This window comes from Poecilia formosa, unplaced genomic scaffold (genome assembly GCF_000485575.1).
Source record: "Poecilia formosa unplaced genomic scaffold, Poecilia_formosa-5.1.2 Scaffold674, whole genome shotgun sequence".
Classification (NCBI taxonomy): domain Eukaryota; kingdom Metazoa; phylum Chordata; class Actinopteri; order Cyprinodontiformes; family Poeciliidae; genus Poecilia; species Poecilia formosa.
In genome coordinates, this window is record NW_006800613.1 from 21,308 (window position 1) to 39,670 (window position 18,363).

At 40.5% G+C, this 18,363-nt stretch overlaps 1 protein-coding gene and 1 long non-coding RNA gene across 2 annotated transcripts in view; one reads left to right on the plus strand and one right to left on the minus strand.

The window, feature by feature from the left end:
• Nucleotides 1-18,363, plus strand: part of LOC103130784 (slit homolog 3 protein-like) — a 68,548-nt gene that overhangs the window by 19,628 nt on the left and 30,557 nt on the right. Inside the window, exon 12 of the mRNA XM_007542284.2 lies at nucleotides 1,300-1,443. Coding sequence (XP_007542346.1) covers nucleotides 1,300-1,443 — 144 coding nt within the window. The remainder of the gene's footprint in view (nucleotides 1-1,299; nucleotides 1,444-18,363) is intronic.
• The window catches only part of LOC107834582 (uncharacterized), an 8,623-nt gene continuing 2,856 nt past the window's right edge, over nucleotides 12,597-18,363 (minus strand). The window contains exons 2-3 of the long non-coding RNA XR_001660376.1: nucleotides 14,434-16,056; nucleotides 12,597-13,924 (exon numbers count right to left, since the gene is read on the minus strand). This is a non-coding gene — a long non-coding RNA (uncharacterized LOC107834582). The remainder of the gene's footprint in view (nucleotides 13,925-14,433; nucleotides 16,057-18,363) is intronic.

Here is an 18,363-nt window from a genome sequence, read left to right on the forward strand (position 1 = left end):
CAGTGGTTGATTCTTAGACCTTTGCCAAGCTACATAAGATCGGTGGATAAGATCGGCTTCACATGTAAAAATTAGCCGATCACCAAGCTCCCAAAATTAAGGAGATTGGCACCAATAAATCGGTGCACCCCTAAATAAAATGGCTTGCTGTTTGAAAAATGTTTCGTTTGATTTGATGTTTCAGCCATTTTTGTTCATTTTGACGCCATTTTGAACAGTACTGGTTCCTGCAGCAGTTCCTGTCCTCACAGGAAGAACAGAAACGGCCAGAAACCAGAGGGACACGCCCGACCCCCACACATCGTCCAATTAAGGCCCAGAGTTTGCGTGTGTGTGTGTGTGTGTGTGTTTGTGTGTGTGTGAGTGAGTGTATGGGACTCTGTAATGCTATCATGTACATATATACAGACTAATGAGTCCCTAATGCTATCATGGCTGTCTCTGTATTATGTTAAGAGGCTCCTGCTCCAGTAATAGCCCCGCTAACCTGGTTAGCCTGTCCAGAGATTGCTAATGCTAACTAACTCACTTACGCTTCCTGATGATGTCATGTTCCGGGTCGTCATGGCCGACAGCGCGCTTCCTGTTCAGGATGACATCATGTCAGATCAAATCTCCTGAGTTTGTTCTGAATCATTTCAGTGAAATAATTACCATCAGTGGTCTCAGAACCGAGGGAAACACTCGATTGATTCTTCATCACAAAATCACCAACACAATGTTATTATAGTTAAATAAAACTAACACAAACTAATGTGGAGAAATAATTTTCATTAACTGAAATGAAAACAGTAATTTATACAGAAAACTGCAACTATGTCATGCATTTATGAACCTAACCAAAACATGTTCAAATAATTGATGAAATATCCTTTATGTTTATCTTTATTAATCTATTTATTAGCCTTTCAAACTGGTGAGAAGTTATTTTTTTCCCCACACAAGCAGTTTACGACGTTTAGGCGCTGCGTTTCAGATCCATACGTACACGTGTCCGTTTATATATGAAAGTCTGTGAACCACATGTGCATCTTTCATGCATTTCCTGGTTTCACATGTGAAATTCATAAGATTTTTCTGCTCCGGAAGATTTGAAACGTCAGCCAATGAGAGATGAGGAAATCTGAGAGCAAGGAATGCTGGGAAATTCATACATTGATCACAGATTAAACTGATCAGGGATTATTTTAAAAGCTTTATTCTAATAAATTATAAAAATATGATTATGTTAGAAATTATCTGTAGAAAAATCTGATGAAGTGGTTTTATAAACTGCGTAAAGTGTGTGTGTGTGCTTAGCATGCTGCGCAGCAACCAGATCAGCTGCATCGATAACGGCACCTTCAGCGGCCTGAGCTCGGTGCGCCTCCTCTCCCTCTACGACAACCGGATCTCCAGCATCGCCCCGGGGGCCTTCGCCACCCTGCACTCGCTCTCCACCATGTGAGTCACCTTCCTCACCCTCCTCATCCTCACCTGCTGCTCTGCATCTCACACACACAGCTTGATATTGCTGCACGTTTCTCTGTGGAAATCATCTTCCTCACAGATGCTCATCTTCATCGAATCGATTGGCTGGAATCTCAGGACATTTGTTATCATAGTATCTACACACACACACACCTACACGCACACACACACCTACATGCAGACTGGTTTCCATTGGATGTAGGGACTACAATTTTTATCATCACTTGTGGGGACCACACTTTCTAGTGGTTCTAAAAATTCATAAAAATATTTTACACTATTTATAGCTGTATTGCCATATACACAGCTTCAAATAACTCAATTTCAAAAGTAGGGTAATCACCCCGTCTGGGCCATGCTACATGGGGACTCATTAACTTCCTAAAAAACATGTCAGTTGGGGACCATATTTACATATTATTTGCATAATTTACACATTCTAACTTACCTAGTGGGGACCTTTGTTCAATTTCCTGAAATATTCCATCTGCCTTATTAGATTTAAACAGAATGATCAATAACTTATTACTAACATCAGAAAATAACTTGTCACTAACATCAGAAAATGATTACATAGAAACAAATCATTGCAAAACACATTTTTATTTAACTATAGGCACAAAGATGCCCAGTGGCTGTAAAAGAAAAAAAAGAAACAACCTTATCTTAAAGGTGTTACAGATGAACCTGCATTTCACATTTTTCCAATAAACATTTAAAACAATGAAAAGACAAATAGTTCTTCTAAATTAATACTGAAGCAGTATGTAAAAAACACATTGAACAAGTCATTGGAACTTAAATAGAAAAAGGAAAACTAAATATATAAAGGGTCTGTGTTAAGAGATGTGCCGATCAGGTTTTTTCCTGCCGATTCCGATCACCCATGAGGCAGATCATGGCTGATTACCGATCACATAATTATTATTTTTTTAATCATAAGCACTACCGGTTACATTATGTGGAAAAAGGAACCATGAATTCACCTTAATTTAGACAAAAACTTGTTTTTAATAACTTTTTCCAAGAAAAAAACAAAACAGGCTTTGTGCAAATTGTACTGCTATTGATAATACTACCTTTATCAGACTGAAAACATATGAAGGCTCTGAAGAGGCTACATAATGCAGACTCAAAATAAAACCTCTCAACATTGCCAAAAAATTCAAGTATAAAATTTAACATTCAAAGGCAAAAACAGGATCCATTATAATAAACAATCCTGAGTTACTAATGAAAACTTCCTGATAGCATGGCGGCTAGCTGGTTACTGCTAGTTCTGAGTGGCTGTTTCTGACTGAGCGGAGTAATTATGCAGAACAGGGAGGAGGCAGAGGAGATCGATTATTTTTTCAGATTTGTCTCATGTTAGGACAGCGAAAGTTTTATATAAAAAATTTTTTTTAAGTTAGATGCTACAACTTTANAGAGTCAAAATAAAACCTCTCAACATTGCCAAAAAATTCAAGTATAAAATTTAACATTCAAAGGCAAATACAGGATCCATTACAATAAACAATCCTGAGTTACGAAATGAAAACTTCCTGATAGCATGGCGGCTAGCTGATTACTGCTAGCTCTGAGTGGCTGTTTCTGACTGAGCGGAGTAATTATGCAGAACAGGGAGGAGGAAGAGGAGATCGATTATTTTTTCAGATTTGTCTCATGTTAGGACAGCGAAGTTTTATATAAAACATTTTAAGTTAGATGCTGCAGCTTTAAACAGAGGTTCGGTGTGAGAGTCACTACCAGGTGGAGCAGAAGCGGCGCTCTGTCTGTCAGATATTACTACCTGTAGCGTAGCAGCGGTTCAACAGGAGAGCAGAACCAGCGTCTGACATCGCAGCTCGAAGACTTAAATAATTTTGCGGGTTATTTGTTTAGCTTTCTAACCATGCTAATCCGGGTGAGTGTTTGTAGCTGTGTGCTGCTTTATCTGCTATGTGATTGCTCCATATGTCTTTTACTGCAGTGAGCCTCGATGTAGCCAAACTCCGTCAAGTATGGCATTGTTTTTATGCCATATTAGATTCGTCGTGTTGATGTATTTTGACATGCTTCATCCCACGTGCTTCGATTTTCCGCCGCAACACGCAAACTCCCCCATTCACTCAGTGCGTTATAGTTCCACATGACATCGCTTAGGATTTATTGCTGCGCATTTGCGCAATGTGAAGGAAAGAGGAGACCAGCTGCACAGGCAGGCTGCGAAATGAGATGCAGGTGATCAGTTTGTGTGATCATACACTTTTTCACGGAAATTGGCCTTTTATGATCGATGGCCGATCGATCAGCACACCTCTAGTCTGTGTATTTTCAGGCAGTTTGTTTTTTCGTTTGAAATGAAAAAACAAAAAGACTCTTTTTTTCATTTTTCGTTTATTAAACCAAATTCGGAAATCGGATTTGTGGCTCGTTATCCGATTTCACATTTGGTGCACAAAACAAAAATAAAACGGATAATGAGCGCTCAATTTCGATTTTCATGATTTCATTTTTGAAAAGCGGTCTGACCTGGAAGTTCTCTCCCCGCACTCTTTGTTTTTGTAAACTCGTCCATAGTGGCATGCAATTAATTTGATCATGACACCTTGACACAGGAAGCCAAAGCAAACTTTGTTTTGTATATAAAGCTAGTAGCTTCTAAATGCAGCTTCCAATTCAGTAAATGGCTAAAGGGCTAGCCCGCCCAATTTTTACAAACCTTTAATCTACTCTTGTTTAAAAAGACGCTCAAACCGCAAATATAACATTTTGCCTGTTTTTCCTTTTTGAATTGCATTAGCATACCAATTATAATCCAGTATGTCAAGAACAAGCATGCAGAAAAGGTTGATAATCAAAATATACAATAAAAATGTAGCTATTTCTCTCAGGTAGGAAATGTTTGAAATAATGTGCCAAACAGATTATTAAAAGCTTAACTAAATAAATGTTTGCCTACGGAAGAGGATTTGGGAAAGAAAATAGGTCATCATTCTGACTTTAATCTAAAAAAGTAATTTTGCACATCAGTTGAAGTTAGAAAAATGTTATAGGCCCCTTATCCTCTTCTGTGGTTCACCACCACACAATATTTTTTCACATTTTTATAAGTGAAATATGACTGTCCAATTAGAAATGAAAACTGTTGTCCCCTTAATGAGACTATTTACTTGTAACTTATTGGTCTCAACTGTCTAAACATAATGAACAACTTTTGAGTTGATACTTTCCATTATTTCTTAACATTAAAATAATTATTTCATATGTAATTTGTATCAATCTGTATGTAATCAGAGCTTTAAACTTCTTACAAAATAACAGACCACTTGTCAAAAATGAAATAATGAAAATCAAAATTGACAGCTTGTTATCCGTTTTTCCATTTCCGTTTTGTGCACTAAATGGGAAATCAGATAACGGAGCCAAAAATCCAATTTCTGATTTGGTTTTCTAAATGGAAAATGAAAAAACTAGTCTATTTAAGTTTTCTCATTTTCCATTTCAAACGAAAAAACGAACTGCCTGAAAATACACGGACCCGAGCCACAAATCCGATTTCCGATTTTGGTTTGTTAAAAGAAAAACAAAAAAACAAATCTATTTTTGTTTTCTCATTTTTCATTTAAAATGAAAAACGAACTGCCTGAAAATACACGAACCATAAAGCATGGCTATTTAACGACATTGAATCTTCTTCCTGTTAGTTGTAATGCGTTTATGATTAAAAAATTTAACATTTTGCCATGTTCGATTTTTTTAAAGCCACTGTTTCTGCCTTTAAGCATTTTTTACAGTGATTTTTTTTTCTGGCACTGTGAAAGATTTTATGAAAGCACCCAGGTGTTTCTCGACGGCATGAACTTCGTCTGTAGTCCACGGTGCTCTCTTTGCAGGTCTTTTGCTTTAAAACGATCAGATAAGCAAACTGAGAAACCATTTCTCAGTTTGTTTTTCTCATTTAACAATAAATATATTTATTTATAAATACTGTTCAATGACAATAAATATTGAACAGCACAAGGCATACTATATTAATTAACAGTAACAATTTTTAAACTTAGAATTACTTTTTAATCAATACTATTGAAATAATTTTTCTAAAAATATAGATGGACAATGAATAAAAATAGTCAAAAGCATACCTTCACCTCATGAAACAACATTGTTTCCAGAAAATGTTTCAAATGTGACAGCGTTTTATTTTACTGACCAGTATTATCCTAATACTATGTATACTATATAGACTTGTACTTGTTAAAGTACAGTTTTTTTGTGATTCATGTCAAAACCCTGACAAACACAAACGTGTGTGTCTGGAGTGTTTAATGAAAAAAAAGATGAAAAGACAAATAAACACAGGAAACACATGGAGCCAGAGTCAAGCAACAACAAAAAAAGAAACGAACAAGGCAGCAGGATAAAACAGGGAAGTAAAGGAATTTAAAGGGAGGACCAAGAGTGACTGCTGGAACAACAGACTGGGCTGTTGACTAGGAGGTTGCAGGTGTGAGGGGCGAGGGAGAGCACACAGCAGGGTAACTAGAAATTGATTCTAAGGCCCACTCCAAATACTCGCATGACGCCCTACACCCCTCAATGAGTTGTGGACTGAGTCTAAGCACACAAGGGTTGTACTGGTTTACCTTTCAAGCAAAATCTTGTGGTGCTGCCTTTCAATGGTATCTCCTCTTGATCATCATCTGTTGAGGATGAGGGTGGTGGTTTACGTTTCCTGGATGGTGGTGGTGTCATTTTGTTTCTATTTTGAGAGGAAGGGTTTGCACTTCTGATGGTTCTACAAAAATTAGAGTAGCATGTTTTTCATGATAACATTAACTGTGAATACAACAATTCAGATCTTGTGTTGTAAATAAAATAAAGATTTGTTAAAAGAAAAATCAATTTTAGAAATATATTCTAATTCTTAAGCGTTAAGACATCCTATAAGAACCTTGATCTTTTCATTTAGTTACAAATAGCTCAAGTCAGATTATACATAAAGTGAAAGAAAACTAACAGCTTGCTCTAAAGTACCTTATATTGTAGCGGTTCTCAACGTGGGCGGTATCGCCCCCCGGGGGGCATTCAGATGATGGCAGGGGGCGCTGGCGGAAATTTTTACAAAAGGGGGGCGCTGGGATTCTTTTGGGGGGCGTTTGGTCAAAGGTAAACTTTGGACCTTATATGCACAAGACAAGTTTAGACTTTGAGCAGTTTGCTAAAACTGTATTTCGTAACATTAAAAAATGTGAAAAATGAACCCATTTAAATAAAGAAATCCCTCCATGGTGACACCACGATAGAGAGCGTTTATTTTATAGCGTTAACGCCGGAGCTGTAAGCGGTCCGGTATGAAACGGGTGTGATAGAACAACAGTGCTACCACAGCACTTTTACATTTCAATAATCAGAATACCGAAATTGTTTCCATTGTTTTAAAAGGTTTATGTCAGTCTGCCTTTTCCCCATCGATACGCTTCCCGACCTCCCTGCGACTTAGGGGGTTAAAAAAGAAAAAAAAATGACGCACACTTTGTGTAAAACTCTGAAACAGGAGAAGCGGGAGATAAAACGGAGCGACGAACTGGATGTGAATTATGGCATAAAAACAGAGAATCCGACGTTGAACAGTGAAAAATCAACACGATGTGAAACACATGACGATTAGGTGGCGCAGCAGGTGATGAGTGAAGATTAATGATGGTCAATAAACGATCAAATAAATCTAGCAACAGGAAAGAAACTAAAGTGGACATAGCAATAAACCAAGAGAGGATAATAATCAAAGGAAACTAAGTAGAAATTAATGAAGAACAAAATGCAAGAATAAACTAAGAAACTAAAGTAAATACAGAGGAATAAACGGGTATGGCAAGACCTTTCAAGCAATAATTAATACAGAGACTGTATGGCAAGAATAAACAGACACTATTTCCAGATAAAAGGTAAAATAATATTGTTGAAGTGCCATGGGTTTGTTGAGGCCACATCTAATACTGAGAATAAATATATCTTGCAGATCATAACAATAAATAACTGATCACTTATTTATGTTTTTAATTAGATTTGATATATTTATTTCTTCCACATTATTTTTCATGTCGGTGTTAATGTCATGAGGCTGATGACTCCATGACACTTTCAATTTGACTCATTAGGATTTGATTAAGAACCAGATTTGTTCTTTGTAATTTCTCTCCAGTAAAACTATTAATCTATAAATCAACAGACAGGGCTATATAAAGAAATAATCAGTGTTTCTGTCTCATATTTGTATGGCATTAAGGACCTGAAACTTTAGTTTTTCCACTGAAAGCTCTGGTTTGCACAGTAAATGCCATGTGGGTGAAATTTATGGATGATACTCTGATGTCCCATTCTCCTGAAGGCAGCACAGAGCTGCACCACCAGAAACTGACAGAAACACTGAAGAGAAGAAGAGCTAAGATTAATGTAGTTACAGTTCTATCCATGTTTTAATGTTGCAGAGCTCAGTCGTTTTGCAAATAGTTCAAAGTTTAAACTGGCATGTTGAACATCTTTTATCTGGTCATTTTGTGGAATATTTAACAACTAGAAAATGGCACAGAATAAGAATATTTTTTCCACTCTGATTGGCTGCTGTAAGGCCTACAGATTTTAACCTGAATGTTCATTGCATTTTTCATAGACACCTGTGAAAATAATTTCTATTCCCATGGGTTTTTTGTTCTCTGGGAAATTATTTTTGATGATAAATACAGAAACAAGCATAAAAATCAAAACATCTACAATATTGATAGTAATATTAATTATAAAATAATAGTCAGTGCAAATTAGCCTACAAATTCTTTGGTGGGGGACAGTGAGGAACCTGGAAAAGGCTAGGGGGGCGCTGGCCCAAAAAAGGTCGAGAAACACTGTTATATTGTATAGTAACTTTTCAAAACTCTTATCAATAGCAGAAGAGATTTCCTCATCCACAGCATTGTTGTCATCATTGTTATCAGAGTTTATATTTTCTGTTTAAACCACAAAAAAACATGTAAAGTGAAGGATTAACTAAATAATCAGTCTTGCCAGATTTGGTGAATCAACTGGGCAGTTTTTTGTTGTCGTTTTGCAGTTAAAAATTTTCTTAGATGAGTAGAGAGGTTAGGAGTCTGGTCAAGTTCTGAACTGACCTATTAAAAATACATTTTAACCAATCATTCATAATAATTAACTCATAGCTCTCTGAACTGCATTGGAGAAGATGTCTACTTCATTTGTGATGTGGAACTTGGCTCATTGTGAGCTTGACATTTGTGCTTGTGGAGGAACATTCTTGTGCAAACTTCAAGCAGTGAGACTGCAGCCTGGACAAATGGCAGGTGATGTTTAGAATAGACAGAAAGCAGCTTCTGGGAAGCAGTTTGACCAGCTACAGTATCTGTAGCCTGTATTAAATGTTCAGTACAGTTTTTAAAATTGCAAATGATACACAGAACAAAGGACAGATAGACATACCTGAATTTCATCTTAAGTTCTTGCCATGAAACTCTGCCATTCTTCCATTTTCTAAAGCCATCAGAACTTTGCTGATCTTGGCAAGTTGTAGGGCAGAGGTGTCAATCTCCAGTCCTGGAGGGCCACTGTCCTGCAACTTTTAGATGTGCCTCTGCTGTGTCACACCTGAATAGAATAATTAGGTCATTAGCAGGACTCTGGAGAACTTATCTATATAATTAAGAGGCAATTAAGCCATTTGACTCCAGTGTTTTGTACCTGTGACACATCTAAAAATTGCAGAACAGTGGCCCTTGAGAACTGGAGTTTGACACCCCTGTTGTAGGATCCTCTCTGGAAGCCTGTAGAACTCGAGATGAATTCGAATGTAATGTCCCAGAAAGGTTGCCAGTTGATCCATTTCTGAATTAGTCATATTCAAGACAGTTGAAAGTGTTGCAGCATGTTTTCAGAGTTTGATAGATGTCAGTGACCTCGGACATTTGGTGCCACAGGCTCTTGCAAAGTCACAGAGGCAGTCTGAACCTCGGAAATGTGTCATGATTTCTGGTCTTGCAAACAAATACAAGTTGTCTTTTAAAACGCCACAGGGTTCTCTCAGTTTAACTAGAAGTTCTAAAGCAGACAGCATTTTAGGAGCTAGAAGAATCGGAACTGGCCACTGTCGTTTTCCTCTTTTGACAATCCTTGAAAAGTGCTGGCAGAGTTTTTTTCTCCACTTCAGTGAGTGCCCAGTCAACGTCTTGGTGCTGGTCAGACGTATCTCTTGACAAAAAGGCCACCAAAGGCATGCTAGCAACTTCTCCTTCTCTACGTCAGTTAAACGGAATGATCTGGGCAAGCAATGACTTTGTCAACCTTATCCAAGCTTCTGTACAGGGGCTTTCAGAGAGCGAAAAGCAGCATCCATCTTGGATTTGATTCAGATGTGCATGCAGTTTTTATACATCTTCAGTAAAGGACATGAGAGTTGGTACATTCCCCTTAGACTTTCTGATGTTTCTTAGGGCTGTAGCAGAGATTAACTCATTCCACTTCTCTTGATGGACATTTTGAAACGCACTGGCCTTTCTCACAAGTTCTGAGTTGTTATATTCTGGTTGCTATGGCGGCGCACAGAAGTGCAGCAGCTTCTCGAGCTCCCAAGATTAAGAATTATTTTAACATCTTTGAGACTGTTTTTGGAAAAAGTTCAGCAACAACTTTGCAGCTGAAATACAGCTCAGCCGAACTGATGTCCATTGGAGACATTTCGGCTGTTGATTTATCACCGAAGCTGACATCTGCACTTGGGAGACAGCAGCTCCTCAGATCAATAGACTGGCACAGCAGGGTGCACGGAGCAACAGTCAAAAGGAAACGTGCCCAAAAACAGAAGAGCGGGTAGCGGGCTGGCGTGTTGGCCCAGCTGAAGGCTAGGAAGCCACCTTTTCTGTCTCTGTTTCTGGCCAATGTCCGCTCACTGGATAACAAGGTGGATTTGTTACATCTGAGGCTGAGAGTTTCCGCAGAGATGAAGACGTGTGCTGTTCTTTGCCTAAAGGAAACCTGGCTTAACAGAACCATGCCAGACTCAGACTTCCAGATCAACGGTCTTCAGTTATTCCGAGCGGACCGCGAAAAAAGGGCAAGAAAAAAGCACTATGTACGTAAATGAAGGAAGGTGGACGAACCAACGACGGACTAAAAAAAACCTCACGAAAGAAATGACGGCGGAGTCACCAACCATTACATACAGCCGGCCGCGAACGAAAGCCAACCAAGCAACGACCGACATAAAACACACAGCTAACTCAAGACAGATAGATATATAGATTCGGCCCGCTCCCTCACACAGACGGAACAAACAATATAAACCCACCCACGGGAGGAATAAAGAAAGAAATAACCTAACCTAAGAAACAACCGGAAGCCGTTTAAAAGGGTGCCGGGGACTTTAACCACATGAAACTGACGGACAGTGCCCAGTTTTTACCAGCACGTCACCTTTCCCACATGCAGAGACAACACTCTGGACTGTATGTACACCAACATTCACGGTGCGTACAGAGCTCTTCCTCGTCCCCATCTTGGCCTCTCCAACCACATCTCCATCCTGCTGGCGCCAGCATATCATCCTCTGATGAGACGGATCAGACCAACAAAAAAGACAGTCACTGTGTGGCCCAGAGATGCAGCCTTTGTGCTCCAGGACTGTTATCAGTGCACAGATTGGCAGGTCTTCAGAGAGGCAGCTACTCATGAGGGAAAGGTGGACCTGGAGGAATACACCTCCTCTGTTCTTGGCTTCATCTCCAAGTGTGCTGATGATGTCACCACCACCAAGACAGTAACCTGTTACCCAAACCAGAAACCCTGGCTGAATGCTGAGGTGAGAGCTCTGCTGAAAGCTCGGGACACTGCGTTCAGGACAGGCAAGGCATCAGCACTCCGAGAAGCAAGGAAAGAACTGGCTGCAGGCATTGTGAGGGCCAAAGCCATACGCCCAGAAAATTCAAGGTCACTTCACCACCAACAACCCCCAGCACATGTGGAAGGGCATCAAGTGCAATACTAACCACAACATCAGGGATACATAATGTCCAAGGGACCCCTCACTGCCAGATGCACTCAACAGGTTCTATGCCTGCTTTCAGGATCCTAACACCTCCCTCAGCACCAGAGTAATTCCACCACCTGGTGACACACCTCTCTGTGTGACAACAGCAGATGTGAAGAAGTCCCTCCAGGAAATCAACCCCCGAAAGGCTGCAGGCGCCGACAACATCCCAGGGCAAGTACTGAGGGACTGTGCACATCAGCTGTCTGAGGTGTTGAAGGACATCTTCAACACCTCACTGTCACTGCCATCTGTGCCCACCTGCTTAAAGACCACCACTATTTTCTCTGTCCCCAAGTGCTCCACAGTGACGAGCCTGAATGACTACCAGCCCATAGACTTAACATCGGTAGTCATGAAGTACTTCGAGAGGCTAGTCATGAACCACATCAAGGACTCCATCGATGCCACTGTGGACCCCCATCAGTATGCCTACAGGAAGAACCGTTCCACTGCTGATGCCATTTCATCAGTGACCCACACAGCCCTCACCCATCTAGAGAGCAGGAACTCCTACATCCGTCTGCTCTTCCTGGATTTCTCCTCAGCATTCAACACCATCAACCCACAGACCCTGGTGCAGAAGCTCTCCTCTCTTGGACTGAGTTCCACACTAGGGAACTGGATTCTGGACTTCCTGACCAACAGACCTCAGACTGTCAGGATCCACAACAACATCTCCTCCTCCATCACCCTCAGCACTGGCTCGCCGCAGTGCTGAGCCCCCTCCTCTTCACTCTGCTGACGTATGACTGCTCGGCAAGACACCCCAGCTGTCATATAGTGAAGTTTGCAGGCAACAGCAGTAGTGGGACGCATCATGAACAGTGATGAGTCCAGAGGGGAGGTGGAACATCTGGTGCACTGGTGCAGAGAGGACGGCTCTGCAGAGGGAGGTCAAGGTGCACAGAGGGCTGTGGGGAGCAGCCTTCCCTCCACCTCAGACATCTACAGAGCACGATGCAGGAGGAGGGGGCTCCTCATCATGAAAGACTCGACCCATCCAACCCATCCAACACACAGGCTGGAACAGCCTGTGTGTTGGATGGGTGGAGTCCTGATGGGTGGAGTTCTGTTCCAGCTGCTTCTCTCAGGCCAGAGGCTGAGGAGCATCCAGAGCAAAACCACCAGGCTGAGGAACAGTTTCTTCCCTTAAGCCATCAGGCTGCTGAACTCAAGTTGCACCAAATGTGGCTTCACTTCATAGCTTGAGACACATAACAGACACATAACTACATCACTTTATCTGGGACCAGAGTACAAATTTCGTACCACAAACTCCAAAGGTGGTATGACAATAAAAAATCCTTGTTCCAGATCAAACCCTGTGCCTTTAGGAGTTTGCTAACTTTAACTAGAGAATTTCCAAGTTTGCTAGCCAGTGATGGGATCTTGAACACGTTTCTTTCACTATCAAATCCACATGTGAATTGGACAGCTCTCACAGTCTCCATGTAGTTCTTTTGGATCTATGAGTTCTTCCATTTTTTTAAAAGTTGTATTTCCTGGCATTGTACATTAACCTTGCCAATTCTCTCATCTTTTCACGTACACATTAATTCCTGAGTGAAGTACCACCCTTGTTCAGCAAATGTTGCCCCAACTCAGTAATTACAAAGTTATTCTTGATAAGATCTGTAATTGGACCAGGTTTCATTGCACTGATTATTCCCCATAATTGTTTGCCAATGTTGGGAGGTACGCCGCCAACATAAGTACAGATGGACTGCACACAATTTTTTTCCCGGTTTTAAACGGGCTGATTCTGGTCTAAGAGCACAACTCCACATGTGGCGTCATAGTACTTTTCTTGTAAAAAGACCGTGGCAATATGCACAGTGCATGAAGTCTTCACTCTTCATTTCTTCCTTTGGTCGCTTGAATGGCACCAACACTCCGCCTCCTGATTTTATTACATTGGGATTGTGACCATAGTTTCCTTTATTGCGGATGAAATCTAGATGGTTTTTCTCTCCTTGGAACCTGTTGGAAAGCTGAGTGCTTTAACCACGTCCATTTTATCTTTGTGTGCTTGCTGCGGATGTCTTGCCATTTTGGGAAATGGTTTGCCGCTGTACAGACAGTAATGCTTTTTGTCGTAGACCCTTTTTCTTCCCTTCTTTTGGTATGCACTAACAACTATAGAGCATGATTCATTGCCAGAACTGTCTGCGACAAACTTGACAGATGTATTGTCACATTCCACAACAGTTTCTGAAGATGAAAACTTGCTGATCAAATCTTCATGGAATCATTGGGATGAATATTTAATTCCTCGCTCCCAATATCGCTGTCCTCAGCGGAATCAGGAATGTATTCTTCGCCACTACCCGATGTTGAGTCAAAAAGGTTGCCAAAATCTTCAAGATCCACATTCTTCATCTAAATGGGACAGAAACAATGAATATGCAGTTTTATTTTTAAACATAGCTGTTCTCTCTGCCATAGTTGGTGAAAGAAAAGAGGAAGAAAAACTTATACTGACACTTTTAGTACGGCGCAATTTAGGTATTAATTTGTTTTCATCAAAACAATGTGAAATTCTGGAACAGAGATAGACATGCTTGTTTCAGCAAAGAAACTAGACCCATGAAAACTATGACAATTAAAAAACTGAAAGTAAAACAAATTATAAAATTTGATATTATTGTAAAAAAAAAAAAATGAATGGCTGATTTTTTTTCCCCTCACAAAACTTTCACTTTTAGAAAACTTTCACAGAAGTTAAAGAATGTAAGATGAATTTAAGGTACTGTATACCATAGACATACCCTAACCATTTCCTGAAAGTCAATTTGCTCCATCTCTTGACACTGGTTAACATGTGCTATGGGGGTAATTAGTGTTCTTAAAAAAGGACACTACATAAGCAAACTTCAAAAACTATTCACATGGATTGAAAAATCCTTGAATATAGCACAGCAGATCCACTTCTACACGTACTGGTCTTCAGGACTTGACCATCAAATGACAGTTAAACAGAATAATAAGCCAAAAGTGTTAAGCATGAAATACATTTTTCAAATGAAACCAAAGAATCATGACTAGAAATTGTGAACTAAAGCCCTAAATTAAAAAAATAATCAAAATCTTCTACATTTGCAGGCACTGCAACTGGGTTTAGTGTTTTACATGTACCTCAGACATGAGTAATGGGGACCCAACACACATGCAGTTAAACGTCCTTCTGGGGACCAACTTTGTTCTAGCATCTAACACACTAGGTAACACTGGTCAGTGTGTGTTGTGGGGACACCGTGAGTGTCCAAAGGAGAGCATTGGCTAGCAAATTTGGAAACTAACACTGCATTAAGTCTTAGTCAGATGTAGCACCGCACCTGCATTTTGACATGCAGATCATTCAACTGATTGCTGCATTAGTTTTAAGGACTTGTGGCCATCAAATGTCAGTCAGCCATACCCCATGTCAACACATTGTACAGGCACATCTGACCCTCACTGTTACATTTGATTCAATTAGTATTGTTATGAACGTCTTTAAGTCCAATTCGACAATATCTGAAAACTGAAACAGGAATGTTATAGGTGTCCAAATGCTGATTCTTTGGTAATATTCACCTATCTGCCACTGAGAAGCAACGTAACAAAATGGTCTAAGTTTGAAAAAAAAAATCTTATTTGACAGTGGAATTAGATCTAAACCAATTTGTTCATACTTGTTGGAAAATTTTAAAATCTATATTTTCAATTTTGTCTTTAAAATACAATTTTGCAAAGTATTTTAAATCTTTCATTCTGTGTTGATGATGAATCTTGTATTTTTTTTTCTTCATTCTTTTCATTACTTCACTGTTTACTAAGCTTCGTACCTGTGTCCTCCATGGACAGTCTGAACCCCCATAATCATAGGTGATTTCTTCTCCTTTAATGTCATTAAGGGCAAACAAACAAAGGTGGAGTTTTCCATTCACGTTAATTTTTTCATTTTGCAGTTTGGTTGTCTGTGGTCATCATTTATGAGCCTACCGAGTGACCCATCTTCTCTGGAGGCATCAATGCTTTAAAGGACAAAAACGGATAAAAAGCGAAAACATAAGAGTAAAAAAACGATCCATTCATCAGAATTTTTCAAAGTACAGAAATATTTCAGCCCTCACCACCAGGTTTTGCCTTGCCACTTAAATGCAAACATAAAAGCAGCACAAGCAGGGTGGTACAGTCTCCTCTTCTCAGATTCTTCTTCATTGATCCTTTCTCCATGATACTTAACTACAAACTCTCCTTTGTAAATTGGACTTTTTGCAAAGACCCCACATCCTATAAAGCCTCGCACAGTGTCTTCTTATCAATTAGTTGCTAAAATGTTCAGATATGTTTGGCTGCTGGACAGTTTGACTTTGTCATTAATCTTTGATTGAATTTGCTAAATAATATGCCATCTTACCTTTCACTGCATTAATGTACTTCACCTCAAGTTTCAATACTTTGTCCGTTCTTGAAACAACGCGATGCATTGCATCTTTCATCGGGCTGATACGTGGTGCCATTTTAAACTGCAAAACATCAAAATAAGCTGCAAATCAACATTTCTATAAAACATGAAAACCTTAAAATTTCTTATCACTTGTTTTAATTTCCAATAAACAGCAGTGAGCTTGGAGCCATCAAGTTGTCATGCACTGAACTATATATGGAATTGGTGAGTAGTGAACACAATGTTGTTTTGTTTGTTTAGCATGTTGGTGGTGGTAGCCAATGCTAATTGTTTGATCATCAATTGTCACATGATCTAACTTCTTAAATTCAATATGTGATTAAGATAATGAGATAAATGCTGATAACTTTATTTTGTCTTAAAGATTTGATTGTGGATATAATTGCATTTATTTCTGTATATAACTGAAAAAGTCTAGTTAACTAGCAGGCTGGAATTTTACTGGTCCTGTTTATTTCAATACAGGCCAGGTGACCCTTTTAGGGTTAAAGGATGGTGAGCTTTTGACAACTGGCTGGGGCCAGGAGAACCTGAAACTCACTCCTTACTGGTCTGGTAGGAGGCTGATGGTCTGTAGTATTTCCCCCTCCATCTCACCATACAAACACACAATCCATTATTCATCTCTTCTCCATTGGAAACAAACTGCGCTTGGACATTTTCACCTCAAATATCTGGACAATCAAACCATGGACTTTTCAAATGTGTGTCAGTCAGACACGGTGCTGACAGGTGGGGAAATTTAGGACTTTTGTGCACATTTATATGGAAGATTTACTGCAGTACTGTGTATATATTTTGTATTTAATGTTTTTGGGTTCTATTTGTGTTTTGTGGTGTTCACTTTAATTTTCTCTTTAAAATACATGGTATTGAAAGCAGTTATTCTTTTGTATTTTTATTGATTACTGACAATTGCTCCAGGCTCGGCTTCCTGGAAACTGAGCCTGGGGACTCTGGGTCGGGCTCTCTAAACTCTGGGGACGAGGTCACCAAAGTGGTTAAAGAGCTCCTTGGTGGCAGGGCCCCGGAGGTGGATGAGATCCGCCCGGAGTTCCTTAAGGCTCTGGATGCTGTAGGGTTGTGTTGGTTGACACGGCTATGCAACATTGCATGGACATCAGGGGCAGTTCCCCTGGATTGGCAGACTGGGGTGGAGGTCCCTCTGTTCAAAAAGGGGGACCGGAGGGTGTGCTCCAATTACAGGGGGGTCACACTCTTAAGCCTCCCTGGTAAGGTCTATTCAGGGGTCCTGGAGAGGAGGGTCCGTCGGATAGTCGAACCTCGGATTCAGGAAGAGCAGTGTGGTTCTGGTTCTGGTCGTGGAACAATAGACCAGCTCTACACCCTCAGCAGGGTCCTGGAGGGTTCTGGGAGTTTGCCCAACCAGTCTACATTTGTTTTGTGGACTTGTAGAAGGCGTTCGACTGTGTCCCTAGAGGGGCCCTGTGGGGGTTCTCTGGGAGTATGGGGTACCGGACCCTTTGATACGGGCTGTCAGGTCCCTGTATCACCGGTGTCAGTCTGGTCCACATTGCCAGCAGTAAGCCGGACTCGTTTCCCGTAGAGCTGGACTCCACCAAGGCTGCCTTTTGTCACCGATTCTGTTCATTACTTTCATGGACAGAATCTCTGACCAGCCGAGGTGTTGAGGGGATCCGTTTTGGTGGCCTTAGGATCGCATCTCTGCTTTTTGCGGATGATGTGGTCCTGTTGGCTTCATCAGGTCGTGATCTGCAGCTCTCGCGGTTCGCGGCTGAGTGTGAAGTGGCCGGGATGAGGATCAGTGCCTCCAAATCCAAGGCCATGGTCTTGAGCCGGAAAAAGGTAGAGTGCCTTCTCCGGGTCAGGGGGGTCATCCTGCCTCAAATGGAGGAGTTTAAGTATCTGGGGATCTTGTTCACGAATTAGGAAAGAATGGAGTGGGAGGTTGGTCCGTCGTGGTGAATAGAGAGCTGAGTCAAACAGCGAAGCGCTCTCGATTTACCGGTTGATCTACGTTCCCACCCTCATCTATGGTCATGAACTTTGGGTCATGACCATAGACCCAACTGGTTGGATGGCAACAGTTCCAGCAGATGAATTTAGTCTTCTGAATATCATATGCCATCTAGTCCCTTAGTACATTAAGTAGTGCTACACATGTATCATTAGATCAGAGGTTCCCAAATTGTGGGAAGCTGTCTAGATGGATGAAAAAAAAAAAAAAACATGAACACTGTCTGCGCTGGGTTTTTACCTTAGAATGGCCAACTCTCTGTTATTCCTGTCAATTTGATACAGTAGAGGCTTCCACACTTCCCACATCTGTGTCCTCTGTCACTTTTATCAGCAGTTAAATCTGTTTAATCCGTTGTTAACATGT